The 17,572-nt window shown below is 25.1% G+C and overlaps 1 protein-coding gene across 1 annotated transcript; it reads right to left on the reverse strand.

Annotated features, from left to right (window-relative positions):
- Positions 1-1,746: 1,746 nt before the first annotated feature.
- Positions 1,747-16,169, reverse strand: LOC129959009 (zinc finger Ran-binding domain-containing protein 2-like). Its single transcript, XM_056071774.1, has 9 exons — positions 15,961-16,169; positions 14,251-14,303; positions 14,040-14,145; positions 12,569-12,651; positions 11,917-11,993; positions 8,019-8,132; positions 5,342-5,607; positions 3,192-3,272; positions 1,747-2,133 (listed from the first exon to the last, which is right to left on the reverse strand). The coding sequence occupies exons 1-9, from the start codon at positions 16,017-16,019 to the stop codon at positions 2,094-2,096; spliced, it is 879 nt and encodes a 292-aa protein (XP_055927749.1). The 5' UTR covers positions 16,020-16,169; the 3' UTR covers positions 1,747-2,093.
- Positions 16,170-17,572: the final 1,403 nt, after the last annotated feature.

The following is a 17,572-nucleotide window of genomic DNA, read 5'->3' on the forward strand; positions in this document are numbered from 1 at the left end:
ATATATTTTATTTCAAGCAATTAAGTTAATACTTTGTTAAACATTTTATATATTTTATTTCACAAACATTTTTATTTTAGGTTATAAAACCTTTATTTAAGCTAATATGTATTATATGTTACAATTATGTTAACACATGGAAAAAAAAAAAAAATGCAGAACATAATATGTCATGTTTTGGGATTTGGAACGCAGAAATGAAATACAGTGCACAGTTTAAATCGTTTCACCATGATAAACTGAGTCACAAGTCGATATACATCTTCAATTTTAAGTGTATTTACTATAACCAAATTCAATTTGATTTACCCAGCTTTTTACAGTTATGAGTTAGCACACTCACATAAGCAAGAATAAAGAGATCTACAGATAATCAATTTTGCACATGGATTTAGTAGAAAGTTTGATAATTTTCAGCTAAATCCACCCACATGCCAAATTACAACCATCTAGTCTACTGCAATTTTGAATTATCCTGATCACAAGAACAATCTTCAGATTTTTTTTCCACCTTTGATGAATTTACACCGATATTTAACAGAAATCTGCAATCTAGGTATGAAAACTGTAAACCAAATTTAATTCATCTACTTTTTTCTGCATTTCAATTATGTTCACAGAATATCAATAATATCAATACAGGTGTTTTCCCCCTGACAAATTTATATACTTGCACATTGTTGAACTTAATTTCTCCTTATAAAAGACTGCATTCACAAGATATAACATGAGGTTTGGCAGAAAAGTTGTCAAATTTCACAAGCAAGTTATACAGCCAGAAAACATAATAGATGAATGCTAACCAATATAAACACAAGTACAATTGCACTCTCCTTTCAACTTTTTAGCATAATGATACAATATCCATATTTTGTAATTTGCAGAAAAGTAAAAAAAAAAAAAAAAACTCAATTAAATCAGCATTTTGGATGCCTACTTTTCAGTCTACTAGATATAAAATTTAATAGATATATAATTTTTCACTTCAAAATCACTTATCAGATTTCATTTATTCAAGCCACTGCATTTCTGAGTTATCGCAAACACATACAGACAAGTCACAAGCTGACAGACAGTCAATCATTAACAGAAATTGTTCAAAATTTCATATATATTTATAATGCTGATGTATCAATTTTTTTCATTTCTTTAATTATATACACATGCACAAACTGATTTCTTTAAACAGATATCATCTGAAATTTGAACATAAACCTGCAATTTTGATGTGGACACTATATACCAAATTCATCCACTTTCTATGGTTGGTTCTATTTTTGAATTATTGTGTGAACAGATAAGACTTTAAAAAAATCAGATATAGAACAGATTTGTTGACAATTACTGGCCAAATATTTAGACAGTTACCATCTTCCTGCTTCATAAACAAGAAACTAAAATAAGGTTTAGTAATCATTTTCATTGCAGATAAATTATATATCATAAAAACAGCAAGTGAAAATGGGCTGAAATTGTCTATTGATACTTCTGTTGTTATCAAACTGATTTATAATGTATGTCAGGTTAATTAGAAACTATGAGATTATACTTCTCCTGGCAATTAAATAATAATTATCAAGCAAAAAGCAAAACTCTTGATTTTAAATTTCTTTTACATTCAAAACTCCCCCTCCCCCTTTATTAAAAAAATTATAAAATGTACAATTTCAATATAAGAATAAATTTTCTTTGGATATTTATTTATTGAATGCTTTATCATGCAAGTAAAAACAATAAACAAACACATTTCTAAGTTTATAATTTATTTATGCTTACATTTTTTAATTGTATATGCAATGACTTAGCATGCATAAAAACACAACAGGATGATATGAGGCATCAAAATTCCTATAACTAACATCTCTTGAAATATTACTAATTTCTGAAATATTTAAGAAAATCTTATATGCATTAGCTTATTCAATAAAACTTAATAAGAAATTTAATACTAACTGGAAGAAAACAAAGAAAGGGAGGTATATAAAAAGGACGCACATGCATCTTTGATACTGAAGAGCACTTGATAATGCATTTTCATCCAGAAACTGATCTTTGCCAACTATCTTTAACTGTCAAGCAAACAGCTTGCTGCTTCATCTCTTGCGGTTGTTCACAGGTGAATGAGACTTAGACCTAACAAAACACTTAAAACTTCAGAATGAAGGAAAAAGTAAGTACACTAGTTTTTAAAAAAGTCACTAAAAGGAAGTCAATTTAAAAAATGATAAAGCAGAATAACTGAACAATTCTTTTTATATTCTCTTAAATTCTGATGTGCTTTTTAATAGCAGCAAAATAATGACATTTTTTTTAGAAAATTCAGATTTTTATCATTATATACATTTTTTAAAATTTAGGCAATATAAATTTGCAATAGAAAAGTAAGATACTCATCCCTGTTAAATAAACATACAAATGGGGGGAAAAAAGATGTGTTAGAACAAACAAGCAAATGAAAAAAAAATGCAAGATTTAAATTATTTAAACATAATTATAGAATAATTTAACAGCATTAATGAACCAATTAGATAATGTAAATGAATTATAATGAATAGATATTTTTAATCTTTTCTTTGAGTAGAGCTATTAGAAAAAGAAAAAAAGAAAAAAAAGGAAAGAAACATTTAAAAATAAGCATTACAATGCTTGAATTTCTTCCAATTCCTGATAAAAATATGAATATGGTTTAAAAAATGAATAACTGAGCTCTATCAACAGAGTTCCATCTTTATTTTATAGTTGCTGTTTATTTTAATTCTGTGATAACATAACAGAAAATTTATTTTTAGATTTAACAACGATATTTTTGGATTTAAAAGCTTCTAATATTGCCAATTAACTTTAATATATATTTTTGTTCAAGAAAAAATAGCAGAGGCACAATTTGAAAACTTCAACCCCATAAATACAATAAAATAAATGCATTTTCAACAACAATATTTGGTCAAGTATTTTAATTAAAATCTAGAATTTAGTAAAGTAAGTGAAATTTTTCTTCAAAATTAAAATGCTGGAAATTAGTACTTATATCCAAGCATAATTAAATTCTACAAGCATAAATGGCTACTTAAAATTAAAAAGATTTAAAAGCATTAAATTACAGAATTAGAACATTTTACAAAAACGAAATTTAAACACTATATTATTTAAAAAAATTCATTCTATTCTAATTCTTATTCTAAAACGCAAACCTTGATCTTGACCTAGAAGATGATCTACTGCTACTTGAAGAACCTTTCCTACTTTTCTTTCTTCTTTCTGGAGAATTAGATCTGAAAAATACAAGAACAGCAAAGATACACATTTTAATATAATTTCTTTAACACTCATGCTTTACTATTCAAAAATGCTTGATAATTGCATATAACTATTCCATTAACTGCAATAATTAAAAAAATTAATCTGAAGCAGGATTTAAAAGAATTTCAGTTTATCTTTAAAAAGACTAAATATTAAGAAATGTATCTTCATAATACATATTAAAATTATGTTTTAAAATCCTCTCGTAATATGCATTATAATTTTTTGGAAAATAATAAATGAATTGCCTACATATTTCAATAATCAATTCCTATACTCTTCATGGAACAAAAAGGAGCAAGCAGTTTTGAGTTGCAAAGCTTAAATACATTTAAGAAAGAAAACAGTGATAACTAATAAATCAAGTGAAAAAGCTGAACTTTGCTTCATTGAACAAAAACAAAATTAGAGAATTAAAAAGTAGTACTTATCAACTCTTATCAAATAGTATTTTTTTTTTATTTAGAGCACTTTTTTTTAATTTTGCTCTAATCATATTAGCTTACCTGTGTATTTATTGTAATTACCATTCATTATTTGTATTCATAATTTAAGAGATCATAAATGCTTATTTAAGATGTTAGTAATATCAATTCATATCAGATATAATGAAAATGGAATCAGGAAAGAAAAAAATTATAATCAATAAATTGGATCAAATATCTTGATGTCAAAAAAGGAAGAGGAGATGGTAATCAACATTTCGGCTATTTTAAAAGAAAAACATAAATGTGTGGCAAACACTATATCAAATTGCAAAAACTCTTCCATGAAGCAAAATTTATAACAAATTTTAAAAAAATTAATGATCATTAAAACAGAAATTGTGTATTACATTTAATAAACAAAATCAATTTTTTCTGCTAATTAAATAATATATGAAAATATATAAAGGATCATTTAATGAAGTATTCTTACTGACAATTTTCATGCAGAAGTATATCATAAAATGTTTTCAATAAATATCACTGTTTCAATTAAATATTTTTCTATAAACACAAAAGTAAAATAAAAAAAAATAACTTCTATGAATTTCAAAAACTTCAAGTTACAATACATTCAATGATAATTTATAATCATAGTTCTAATAACATTTCAATAACAAAATATTAAAGATATTTTAAACTCTGCAAAAAGTAGGCAAAAACTTTACTAATAAAGCACAAATTAGATCTCACTAATTGCTAGATTATTCTTTCTAGACTATAAATTTATTAACAAAATTTTCATAACATAATTAAAGCAAAATGAAAACAAAAATCTTTGAATTAAACTGCCTGCCATTAATTAAAACAGTTATGAAATAAAACTAAGCAAAATAACTGGGTGTATCCAGAAGTTATATGGAACATATAGCAAAAATTTTCATTTATACAAAGCACTGTCACCCCAACAAAACTATTTTTATTAATTTAAACAGATTTTTTATACTTAAAAATAAAACATTTATGCATTTTGTGATTTGAATAAGTAAAAATAAGCTACAATTTTTTGCTTTAACTTAAAAAAATTAAAGAGTTTAAAATATGAAATTTAACATAATTCTCACACTTCAAAAAAGGCAAAAGTTTTCTTTAAGGGCAAAATAAACTAAGAAAAGACTAATTCAACTTTGAATTCAATTTAATGTAATATATTCAATAAAAATTTAACAATAATTATTTTTCTTCCATTCATGATAAAAAAAAAAACAGTTTTACTTTAGAAAACCATACTAATAAAATTTAATAAAACCAGCTAAACAATTATTCATACTCTTCTTTTGAACGATTAGCCTCACTAACTGATTTGCTATTTCAAATAATGAAACTGAAAGAATTTTTTTAAATCAATTCTTTCAAGACTTTTTATACTATGAAAAGTAAATTTTTTCCCTCGTCAAATCATGCAAATATAAAGAATTTAACGATTAACTTGAAAATGTGCAAAGGTAATTATACAGAAATCAAAGATTTCAGACTTATCAAAATCAAGTGTTAGATGAGAAGGCAAAGTAAAATAGCGATATTGACCTTTCAACCATTACCACCCTCCCGTTTACCTGGACCTGGAGTATTGTCTCTTATTTTTCAACTTTGGCTTTTCTGAATCAGAACTAGAATGTGAAGACTTTGATGAACGAGATGAACTGCTGGATGATCGTGACTTAGAACGTGATGACCTAGATGATGCAGAAGAGTGAGATCGAGATGTAGAATTTTCTTTCTTGGATTTATCATTCTCTCCTTCCTCATCATCATCTCCCCAACCTGTCAAGTCATATTTGGAGAGATCACCGTCTTCATCATCCTCATCATCTTCTTCTTCCTAAAAAAAAAAAAAATAGAATTAAAACAATGTTGCAAATAAACATTATTTGTTAAAAATTTAAAAATATTTAATTTTCCTCCATAAAAATGACAATTTATAATCTTAATTTATTTTGTTGATGATAATCAGTTATATAAATTCTAAATTCCAATTTCCTTCCTTGTAAGACTGGAAATGAATTAATATAAAATTTAAAAAATTAAACAAATAGAAAACTTTATTATAACAATAGCAATATCAGAACATATACAGAGGTCTGTATAAAGAGTCATCATAAACATGTCAGAATTTGAAATCGGAAAATTTAATTTTTAAGGTTGATTAGAAAAAATTGATGATTGATTAGTTTAATTTGATAAACATACTCTTAAATGCTAACATTTATGAAAAATTTTAGCTATGTCCAATAAGAATGTTAAATAAATGCCATAATGAAACTATTCTGTAAGACAAAGCAGCTCGTAATCTATAAATTACTCCAAAGTAATAATATCACTGATTCAGGTTTTGAAAAACAGAGCTTTCTATACTTTACTCAACCTATTGAAATGGACGACATAATTTTGAAACAGAGTCAAATGAAATGGGTTTTGAAATAAGGACAACCCACAGTATTTGGAGAAATAGTAATTTGACATTAAAATAAACCTCAAGAATGCTATATAAAGTACAGATCTGGGGGAAATGATGAATCACAGGTTTTTTAACTTTTGATTCAAGTTCTTCCTATCTAAATTTTTCTGTTTAAATGCATTGATAAAATCTAAAATTTCAATAGCATTTAATTAGCATCAGCATTAGCGAGTTGATGGTAATTTCTCCACCCTTGTTTTCCTACTTCCCACAATAAGTCATTGTAAAAATAGGGTTAATGTTGGCCCAAATTGCTACGCAAAGTTATCTTCCAATTTTCTGGCCTTTTGATAGATACAATAGCATGTTCAAAATCAACTTTTTTTATTATTATTATTGTTGTTCTTCTAAATGAAAATACCAACATTAAATTTTATTCGAAACTAAAAGAATACTCAGCATTGCCCAATCTTTCTCTTATCATAATCTTGATGCAACAAGGAAATGAAATATTTTATAAATAATTTAATGTTTATTAATATTACTTCCTTGAAGGCACAAATTAATTCTAACGAAATGATTAATAAATCCACAGAATAAAATTTTTCTTCTAACTGAATACATAAATTAAATTATTTAATATATCATTTTAACATTGTTATACTTTAGGGCATTTTCTTATTTTAAAAACCTTGTGTATAAAAATTTCATAGTTATAATTCCATTTCAATGATACTTTCAACCAAACCAGAAGATAATTATTCATTTCTCATTACAATACTTTTATTGAATAATGCACTATCATTATTCAATTATATTTCAACAATTAATGTCTCTGAATCAACTGGAAAAAAAAGCATCTTTCTTTAAAATAACTCCAACCATTAACAGCACATATGCATTCAAGCATATAATAAATAAGTTTTATTACATGGTTTAGCTTCAGTTGCCATCTTAAGGGACTATGTTCTCACCATCTTCAGTCAGGAGATATTACTATCAAAAAGTTAAAATATGCAATTCAAGTTCCCTTCTGATTTTTTTTTTTTTTTTAGTTAATCTCATAATAAGGAATATCTATTACAACTACAATACTTGCAGTCTATCAATGAAAAGTGTAGCAGATTTTATCAAAATAGTTCCTGCTGTTAGGATAAGATGTTGAAATATATATACATTGAATATTATTATGTACATACAAGGAGCACATTGTTGTTAATGCATTTGAAATTATATTAATTTTAACATTCTATAGCATATTTGTTCCATAATTGGTATGGAATACAGATTCTCATTATAGGCAACAAAGTTTTATAAAAAATGCCTAAATAAATATAATTATTATAAAATATTAAGAAAATCTTCAAAATGCTGTTCACGTTTTAAAACATTTTCACACTAATACAAATTTCAATTTTCCACTTTAACACAACTATTATTTGGCCTTCTCTTGAAGAAAAATATAACTGCAAAAAGAGACTAAAATTTAAATAAACTGATTATATTACAATCGTACCAGAGCATTGACAATAAATGCAAAAATCAAGATACTCTACAAGTTTTTTTAAACATTCCAAGATAAATAAATGTTATAAAACACTTAAAGGTTGTGAAGTATTTAAATAGCTATTACTAATAACAAAAAAATATGAACAAATATATCATACGCTATTCTTAAAAATAAACTAATTAACTTAATTGTCCTGCTGTATTTTCTCCATACTTCACAGCAAAAAATTCATACATCAAAATCTAAATATTGAATACATGTTTAAATATGGAAGATTTATTTTAACCCAAGTAAAAAAAGGGGGGGGGAGGAGAAATGACAATACCTCCTCTTCATATTTCTGCTTGGAGATTTCTTTCACTTTTTCATCTTTAAGACTTTGGTATTTATTTTTTAACGGTTTTTCATCTCCTCGGTATTTCTTTTTCTTTCGTCCAAACTAAAAGAGAGCATATAAGTATCATATTGCACATCTATTCATATACAAAAAGAAAACAATAAAATAGAATAATTTGAAAGTGTTACATTTTATAAAATTGTTGTTACTCAAAACAATACTACAAAATAAAATAGTTCAATAAAATTTTAAAAAATATTTTACATTAGTCATTTATCTGTCACATAATATTCAACAAATAATCTTTTTAAACCTATTATAATCTTTTTAAACCTATTTAAACCTATTATAAACCAACTTCGCATAAAATTTTACATTACTTAAATCCTTATAATAACCACTACCATCCAGAATAAATGATAAATCTTTTTTTATGAATGATTTTTCCCCCATTTAGGTTATCAACACTATTCAAGATAATTGATGAAAATTTCAAATCTTTTAGAAATGCTTTCAGCTAGCCAATATTTGAATTAAACCTTCTGATTGAATTATAGACAACTTTTTTTTTTTACCGATGGAACACAAAATTTGATAGATTTACAATACTGCCAACAAGACCAGATATTTTCCATCAGTCTAAATCATGTAATTTCAAATTGCAAAGTACCATAATCCGATTTGAAAAACAAATATAATTTCCGATCTCAAAATACAATAAGAAATTATAAGCTAAAATGGTTTTAGATGCAAACTGGACTTCTAATAAACGTCCCTTAGATAATATTTTTTTTTTTTTTTTAAATTCAAATCAACAATTCTTAACTCGGAACAATGGAAAAAATTCTTTTCAGTTATAAAATTATTCTTAATCACACTGTTAAGACATTGTAAAAACTAAAATAAATATACTTTAAATTAAAACATTCTCATTTTTTGCAAATTGTACAAAATATTTTAGAAGGCACTAAGACTTACCTTCATATACAAGGATACTCTAATATATAAATCATTCTTTTACATTTAAAATTTCACTTTAAAGTAACTAAATACACAACAAATAATACTGTAATCATAATCTCAAAGAATAATGAAGATGAACTGTGTGTGTTTGTGTGTGTCAGATTCAACAAACACACCATTAAAGCTAGTAACTAACACATTTGGTTGCATATATACTTTGAAGTAACCATACGATTAAAGAACATAATCAACCACCTCATTTTAGGATCTTCCTTAATCATTAAAAACAAAAACCCTAATCAGAAATATTTAAATCTATGATTTTCTGCATTACCGAAATGACCTTATTAAAATAGAATTTGTATGTAAATAAAAATTATGTGAACATAAAGTAATAAATAGAATACATAAACAGAATAAGAAACGAAAAGAAAAAGATATGATTATGATAAAGCTGAAATATATTAAAGCTAACAGAAAAATATAATTTTAAATTAAATAAATTTAGATAAAAAAAAATAAGTAAGTAAATAAAATGAATAGAAAATAAAATAAAGAAAAAAAATCAATGCATGATCAATTCATATCTAGTCCAAAATGATAGGTAACAAACAAATGAAGAAAAATTGTAATTGCTACTTTCAGAAGCAGGAGTACCAGAGTTTATCTAGTTCAGTTCAGTCATAACTGTTCAAACAATTATAGTCTATTTATGAAAGAGCAGAATAAATAAAAGATTATTGATAGCTAGATTTTCCCAGGCTTCTGGCCTAAAGATTTTCTTATTACTACACAGGAAGTATTCCAAAAGACTAAATTCTATTAAGTTTTCTATATCTGCAGTCAAACATACTTATTTACTAAAGAGTCGTGCCTGATGTTTTCTAAAAATTCCATGACTGGTGAAGAATTTAATATAAAAATCTCCTTTCAAGCTTAATTTCCTTTAAAAAAATATTTGTTTAAAGGCCTTAAGTTATAGTATACCATCTTTTTTTTTTTTTTTTTTTTTGTCATTCTATTAATTTTTGCTATATTATTGCTATTTTTTAATTAGATTTTTCATGTCAGCAAAATGATAATTTATGCTTGTGTTACCGTTATTTTGACAAGTTCATAAATTCAGTTATTTCCTTTATATCCATAATGTGCTCTCATTCAGAAAATAGTGATTTTGTTATTGTATTATAATAATTAATATTTATATTATTATTCATTAATTAATAGATTTGCTTCAGAAGAAAATATTAATATTGTTAAAGAACATCTGGAATTGGTGGGATAATTTTGGCTTCTAGAAGATTGTATTCACTTATATAACGAAATGTTTATTTTATTGCAATTATTTTAATCATGAAAATTATGGATCTATTTACCAGGCAGATTTTCAAATGTGTTTCATTTTCATTAAAGTATCATGCAAAAGTGCAACCAACAATGTCTCATTTTAGAGTCATCTGTAAAGTATAGATTTCCTGTCAGATGATTGATGTTCTCATAAAAATACCAGTATACCAATTCCTGAATTTACAAAATTTTCTCAGTCAAGGCTATTTTTTTCTATTAGTTTTAGTTTCTCAATTTGTTTAGATATACTATATTCAACTTGTATACTGATATCTAAAGGAAGGTAGTGATAAAGAATTTAATGCTTTATTTGAAATTGTTAAATAAGTTTTATTAATTATCTGCAAAGCAATTCTTCATATTTAAAATATTCTACTTTTCATTTTTACATTGCTATTGAACCATATTTTAAATTCATGCCTTATTTTTTTCCCCATAACTTAATTATATTTGAGATTTCTGATTTCAGATAGCATTTTTCTCACTATTTTATTTGTTTTGATTAGCATGTTATTAAAGGTTCTTGCAGAGATGAACCCAAGATCTTTAAGATTTTTCTTGTATGACCTTCTTCCTTTTAAATACACATCTAGAAAATATATAAAGTTCTTTTTGTTTTTGAACATAAAATTAGTTTTAAAGTTGCTGAAGACAGAATTAAATATTTGGCCTATTTTTGTAAAGAAAAAACTCATTTTTCTTTTGTTCATTATTTTATTAAATGAGAATAAACGCATTTAAACAATCCAGTGTTTACTATTTTTAGACTGAAAAGAAATTCTAACTTCAAAGTTCAGCATCTCGAAATTCTTTATTTTGGGTCTCCATTTCTCTTCAGATATTTGTTTAGGGTCATTAAATATGGCACTACTTGGCTTAAACAATTTTGGTTTGCTTAGTTTGTTGTTTTTAATGAGTTTGTCTTAGTTTTGGAAATTTTCAATGAGTTTGTCAATGTCCTCATTAGAAAGAATATTAATAGAATACAACTTTTTTTAATATGGTCTACTTTGAAAAAAAAATGTTGGGATAAATGTTTTCTTGATAAAGTCTGAAGTTTACTTATTTAGCTTAAAAATAACATATAGTGACTATCATTTTTATTTTGTAAAGGTTCTTAAAATTCAGTATTATCACTTTTTCAGGCCATTGCAAAAGTTTTTGGAATCCTCCCTTTAATTATTGTAATTTATATTTAAGCTCAGTTATCACCAACTACTGTTCTTAACAATCTTAGAAGAGATTTTCAAATCTTAATCTAAATCTGTCTTGTTTATTTTAGTTTAGTTTGAAACTGTATATTAACCTTTATAAATCTTTCAGCTTTCTAAATAAAAATAGAAAAATTCTTAATCTTTATGTAGACATATCACAATTAAAATGTTTTAAAAAAAAAAATAACACAAATTTATAAATAGTATTTAAATATATCTTATAATACATAAAAAATTGACAATTATTTTGGGAGTAAAAGAAATTATTATATTTCTCAATTTTACAAACTATATAAATTATCTATTATAAAGAAACCAATAATGGGTGGAAAAAAGTATTTTTACCAGCTCCCTTATAATACCTCATCATACTCTCCATCAGATTCTTCTCTTTCAATGTATTCAACATTTTCTCTTTCATTATAGCCTCCTCCAAGGCCTATCAACAACATGGAAAAAAGATTATATTCTTAAAGTTAATAAAGATTGAAATATTTAATTACAATTAAATATTTGCTTCAAAATATAAAATTTCATGAATTAAGTATTAAAATAAATGCACATATTTTTTAGCTTTTAGCAGATACCTGGTATTTGGTAAATATGCAGTTTACATTTATTAAAGTATGCTTATTAAATATGTAACATGATTTAAATTGTTTTGTAGCATAATTTAAATTTTTTTATTAGTAGTAAAGTTTCTGATCTTAAAAATTTACTTATTTTGAATTTGTTAAATAAGAATAATTCACAGGCTATATTTGAAGTCAAAATCTTCAAATTTATAAAATTAAAATTTTATATCTTAAATTTTAGCCAGACAAACATTCTTAGTTATAACAAATTGTCTTAAATAAGCAAGAAATTTCAACATTACCTTTTTGTTTTTTATAAGACAAATTAACCCAAAAAAAACTATATTTTTGTTTTTAACAATGTAATTCATAATAATGCTACTAATTACATAAAAATTTGAATGAGGTTTGTAAATTATTCACTTTTGTAAACATTTACCTGTTCTTTCTTCCACTTCACCAAATTTGGGAGCATTGCACATGTTGCAAGTCTGTCTCCTAGCCCAATTTACATTACCACATCTTTAATAAAAAAAAATAAAAAACTGTCAATTTTTTTAATTTAAAATCTATTGTCATACATAATAATGTTATATTTTGAGATAGAAAATATACAAGCAAATATAAAGCAGTTTATTAATACAATAATCTACTATAAAATTAATTATTCAATATCAAAATGAACGTTCATGTTATGTAAAAAAAGAACAATTTAGATAAAATAATTTTAATCAGGGTTATTTTTAAATTAAAAAGAAATATGCAACCATCAAGTTAATCATTTTATGATTACTTTAATACTGCAAGTAAAACAGGTGAACCTATAAAAACAAAACCTGACAGCAAGATGGTTTTCTGCAAATTCATATTTTATAGTTATATCATGCCACTGGATAAAAAACATTAAATCCACATTTTAGACTTTATCCTGCTGTTCCATACAATTGAAATTCCTTCAATAACAGTCTATTTTTATCAGTTATTTGAGCATTGCTGATCTCACACAATCCACCCTTTAAGGGAGGGGGGGGGGCAAGTGATATTTTTCATTTTAGTCACCATATCAATTCCATTGTAAACAAAACAGCAACATAAATGCAAAGGATTCACCAAAACACATGAGATGCACAAAATTAATATAAGATTAACAATTGCATTTTCTACCACAATAATCTCGTAGCATAAAGTTTACAAATATTAACTGTTTAAATATCCAGAAGACAAACAATCATCTGACTTTAATGTTTTATAAATAATGAAGAAGATACTGGCCAAATGAGAGAGAAAATTACTAACAATACCTTTCAATTTGTGATTTCAGATGAAGATACTATGTTCATTATGAACTGAATAATAAATACCAGAATGTCAGATAATTTAGCAAATTTGGAAATGTGCCAAATCTGAATGCAGTAAAGAGGAGATAAAATCTTATTTAAAACAGAATATAATAATACAATATTTCCATAAAATGCAAGTTCTTACAATGAAACATATATTGCAATTAAAATTTTTGTATCATGTAACTACCTGAACAACATGCAATAAACTATGTAAAGACCTATATTTATCAAAACAACAAAATTTTCCATCATGTAAATACACTATCATGCACTGAATGTAATCATCTTATTCATGTAAAATACAAATGATTTACATTTAAACTATGGGGAAGAAGGGGAATAACAGATACAAATAACAATTCTTTTGATGTGGAACCATTCCCAATATTTAATGTAACATATATGTATTTCATTACATTTTTATTAGAGCCATGTACTCTTATTAATTCAGAAGCATCTATTGCACAATACATCTTTAAACAATTTAATTTCAATAGGATAATTATTTAAAGCAAAATATCCTGAAGTTGTTTCAAATACAAGAAAGGAAAATTTTAAAATATAAACCTTCCACATTGCCAATCATCAGCACTGAAAAGACCTCTACTTTTCTCAGCAGCAGCTTTGCCAATTTCATGGCCCAATTTTTTGCGCTGTGGTATGGCAGTTTTTTCTACAAAAATAAACAAAGTATTTTCAAAATTAAATAAATTCCTGCTAAAAACTTCAATTTCAAGATTTTAATCCAGGATATCAATAACTCAAATATAATGATTACCTTTTCCACAACGATTGCAAGTAGACCTTCGAGCAAAATTCACATTACTACACCTAAATAAAAGCACAGAATTTAAAAAAGCAGTATTTTAATAATATATAGTCATTATATACATACAACCATTTATTAAATTATAAGTTAACAGATAAATTATTTAATTTACGAGGCCAAATAAATCAGAATTTGAAAAGTTACTATTATTTATAATTTTATTAATAAAACTAAATCTCTTTTTACTTCAGTAAAAATAAAATCAGCACAGTGATTATAACATTTTTTAACAATTAAAACATACAGAATTTTATTTTACATTGATTCTAGAATGGGAAAAAAAAAAAAAAGTATATTTAAACTTTTCATGACATAAAAACCATCTGTAAATATTATTATCAAGGCATTGTGTTCACCTTATAAATAATGCAAAATATTAAATTAAAATTATCTTGTTCTTCCACAGTTTTCTTTAAGAATATTATTTATGTTTCATGAATAGGTCTTGTTACAAATTCAAAATAAAATAATTATCTAAAATGAAACTACAGTTTCAAAACCAGTAATGAAATAAGCATTAATGCATCAGATACATAACACAGATAGTGTCTTTATAAATCATATCTTTCCCCATTTACTTAATGGGGAACTTAATAATTAAACTTCAATAATTTCAATCTGCCTAAGAAATGCTTATAATTTTATTTATAGTAAAAACAGTTTAAGAACTATATTAATATAAATAATATGGTTAAAAACTTGATAATTGAATTAAAAAAACTTACATATTTTTAGAAAATAAGCAAAAAAAACCCCTCCTGATAAAGTATTTGGGTATGTTTAATGATCAGCGCTCATGTAAGCATTCTAATCCATACAAAATAGCCCTTAAAGTAACAAAGCCCACATACAGACTTCTTTCTACAGAGGTACATCTTGTTACTGACAATGGACCCATTATAACAGCAGTACTACCAATATTATATTGGCAAATAAAATATAGTCCAATCACTTCTCATTCTTACATTTGAAATATCCCTACTCCTCATGATATTCAGAAAATTAATAAATCAATAACATTAATGGTATTATTTAATTACTACATATTGCATTATTAAACAAAGGAAAGTGCTCTTAGTATAAACTAATTTAGCATCAAAATCCGTTCTATCCCAGGCTGCCAAGTATAATCATAGTCAATCAAAGCAAAACTTTTAGTATAAAAAATATAATGAATAAGCATAGAATGTTTAATATTCCAAAATATTTAAATTATGTTTTGTTGAAAGAAAGTAACTAAACTATGCATTATCAAGAAGCTGAAATTGCACTTAAATACAAAGCAGTTTCTAAAAATAGTTAGAAAATTCACCACGGTTTATACCAAAGAATAAAAAAAAAAAAAAAAAAATTCACCTACAAGTTATCATAAAGTTGCATTTTAAAATATAAGCCAAGTTCATATAAATTCATCTTCTTATCAGTAAATTATTGAACATTTATTCAAAACATTATAATCATTATATATTAACTACAACTTTTTAACATTTAAACGCATTATCTGAATTAATGTTATTTTTTAAATAACATTAATTCATATAAAGAATGCTAGAGGTGAAACAATCATTGCTGATGAATGAAAATTTCATTTATGTTTCAAAGCTGCATCATTGAAATTAGCTATTTCAAGCATTTAAATAAAAAATAAATAGAACATACTGAGTATCTGAACATATCCAATCGCCGTCATTCATTTTGAATTTCTCGCTGGAGGACATTAATAATGAATGAAATATGCTTTGAATACAAACGTTAAATAGAATATACAAAAAAAGAAATACTCGCAAAACTTTTGAAGTCCTATCACACTACATTAATGAACCAATCAGTTTGGAAACGAAAAAAATTAAATAATAAATTTATTCTTTGCATGTTGCCAAACTAAACCGAAGAAATATATGTACGATGCCTTGAAGTGTAATTATCGATGCCTCGGAAACTGCTAAAAAAAATTTGTCATGTTTTTCTAGAAAAAAAAAGAAAAAAAGCAACTTTTTCAGCATATTAAATAATTAAAACATTCAAAGTAAAATATTATGTTTCGCACTTATCAAAGCAATATTGACTTCGTCGAGTAACGAGAACATAAGAAAATTGCATGTAGAAGAATGGACTTATGCAAAATTTGGGTTCGAAAGTATCAAAAAAAAATTGCTGTTGGGCAATCAATAAAGTGAGTGGCGATTTTTTAACAGATGTGAAATAATCCATGTAAATAAATATTCTGATTTAAAAAAATTTTAAAAAAACCTTTCCATAAAGTGAACTGCCCTTAAAACTAACTAACTCATAAAATATTTTTTTTTATTTATGACTGTCACTTTTAAAAGCTAATTTCAGGATAAAGAGCATAAGATATTACTTTTTATTTGTAACAATCAAGGATATCTTATTCTATTTCATATAAAAAGTGTTGTTTTGTCGACTACTAAAAAAATTTTAATATAATTTAATATATTTGTCCATCAAATTTTTACTGAATTATGTAACTAAGAAATATAATGTTCAGAATAATTTCTTCCTCGACCTTAGTTCAAGATTTTTTTATTATTATTTTCATCTCTTAAAAGATATAATTATGGTTTAGGAGGAGATAAGGATACAATCTTGTAAGTTTTCATAACTGACATTATATTATTTTTGCTTCACATTGGAATAGTCCCCTTTTTAAATTTATAAAAACTGAAATATTTAGTAATGAGTATATTTTTATCTATCCTTACTTTTCTTTTATCTGCTGTCAGATTTGATTTAGATGCTTATAATTTGTTTATTTTGGGACTTTGCCATGAATTATTAACTCGCTTTACTTTTGATATACTATGAATTTTGTCGCTTGCGAATTCAAATATTTTGGATTGTAAGGTCTATTTTTTGCATATTATCACTAACGCATTCTTTATTTCAATCTCTAAACAAAAAAAAAAAAAAATTGTTTGTGAAAGGATACATCAATAAATTTATTCATGTAAATCTGAATTTCATGAATAACGTGGAAATTATAATGTTGCTAAAATCTTTATTTTTAATCAGTTCTGTGATTGCTATCTATACTTATTTAAACTCTTCAGGTAAAATAACGAGTGTAGCTCGTTATTGGTTTTTCATGCCATACAGTACAATGATGAGCTATATTTGACAAGAGATTAAGTTATTGTTGATATGATTGATAATAAATTTGGTTTAAAATTCCAAGCGCACTGAATCCAACAGCATTTTTGTTACTTATATTGATATCATAGATCGCTATCACATATTATTTACTAGTAGA

This window comes from Argiope bruennichi, chromosome 2 (assembly GCF_947563725.1).
Source record: "Argiope bruennichi chromosome 2, qqArgBrue1.1, whole genome shotgun sequence".
In the NCBI taxonomy this organism is placed as follows: domain Eukaryota; kingdom Metazoa; phylum Arthropoda; class Arachnida; order Araneae; family Araneidae; genus Argiope; species Argiope bruennichi.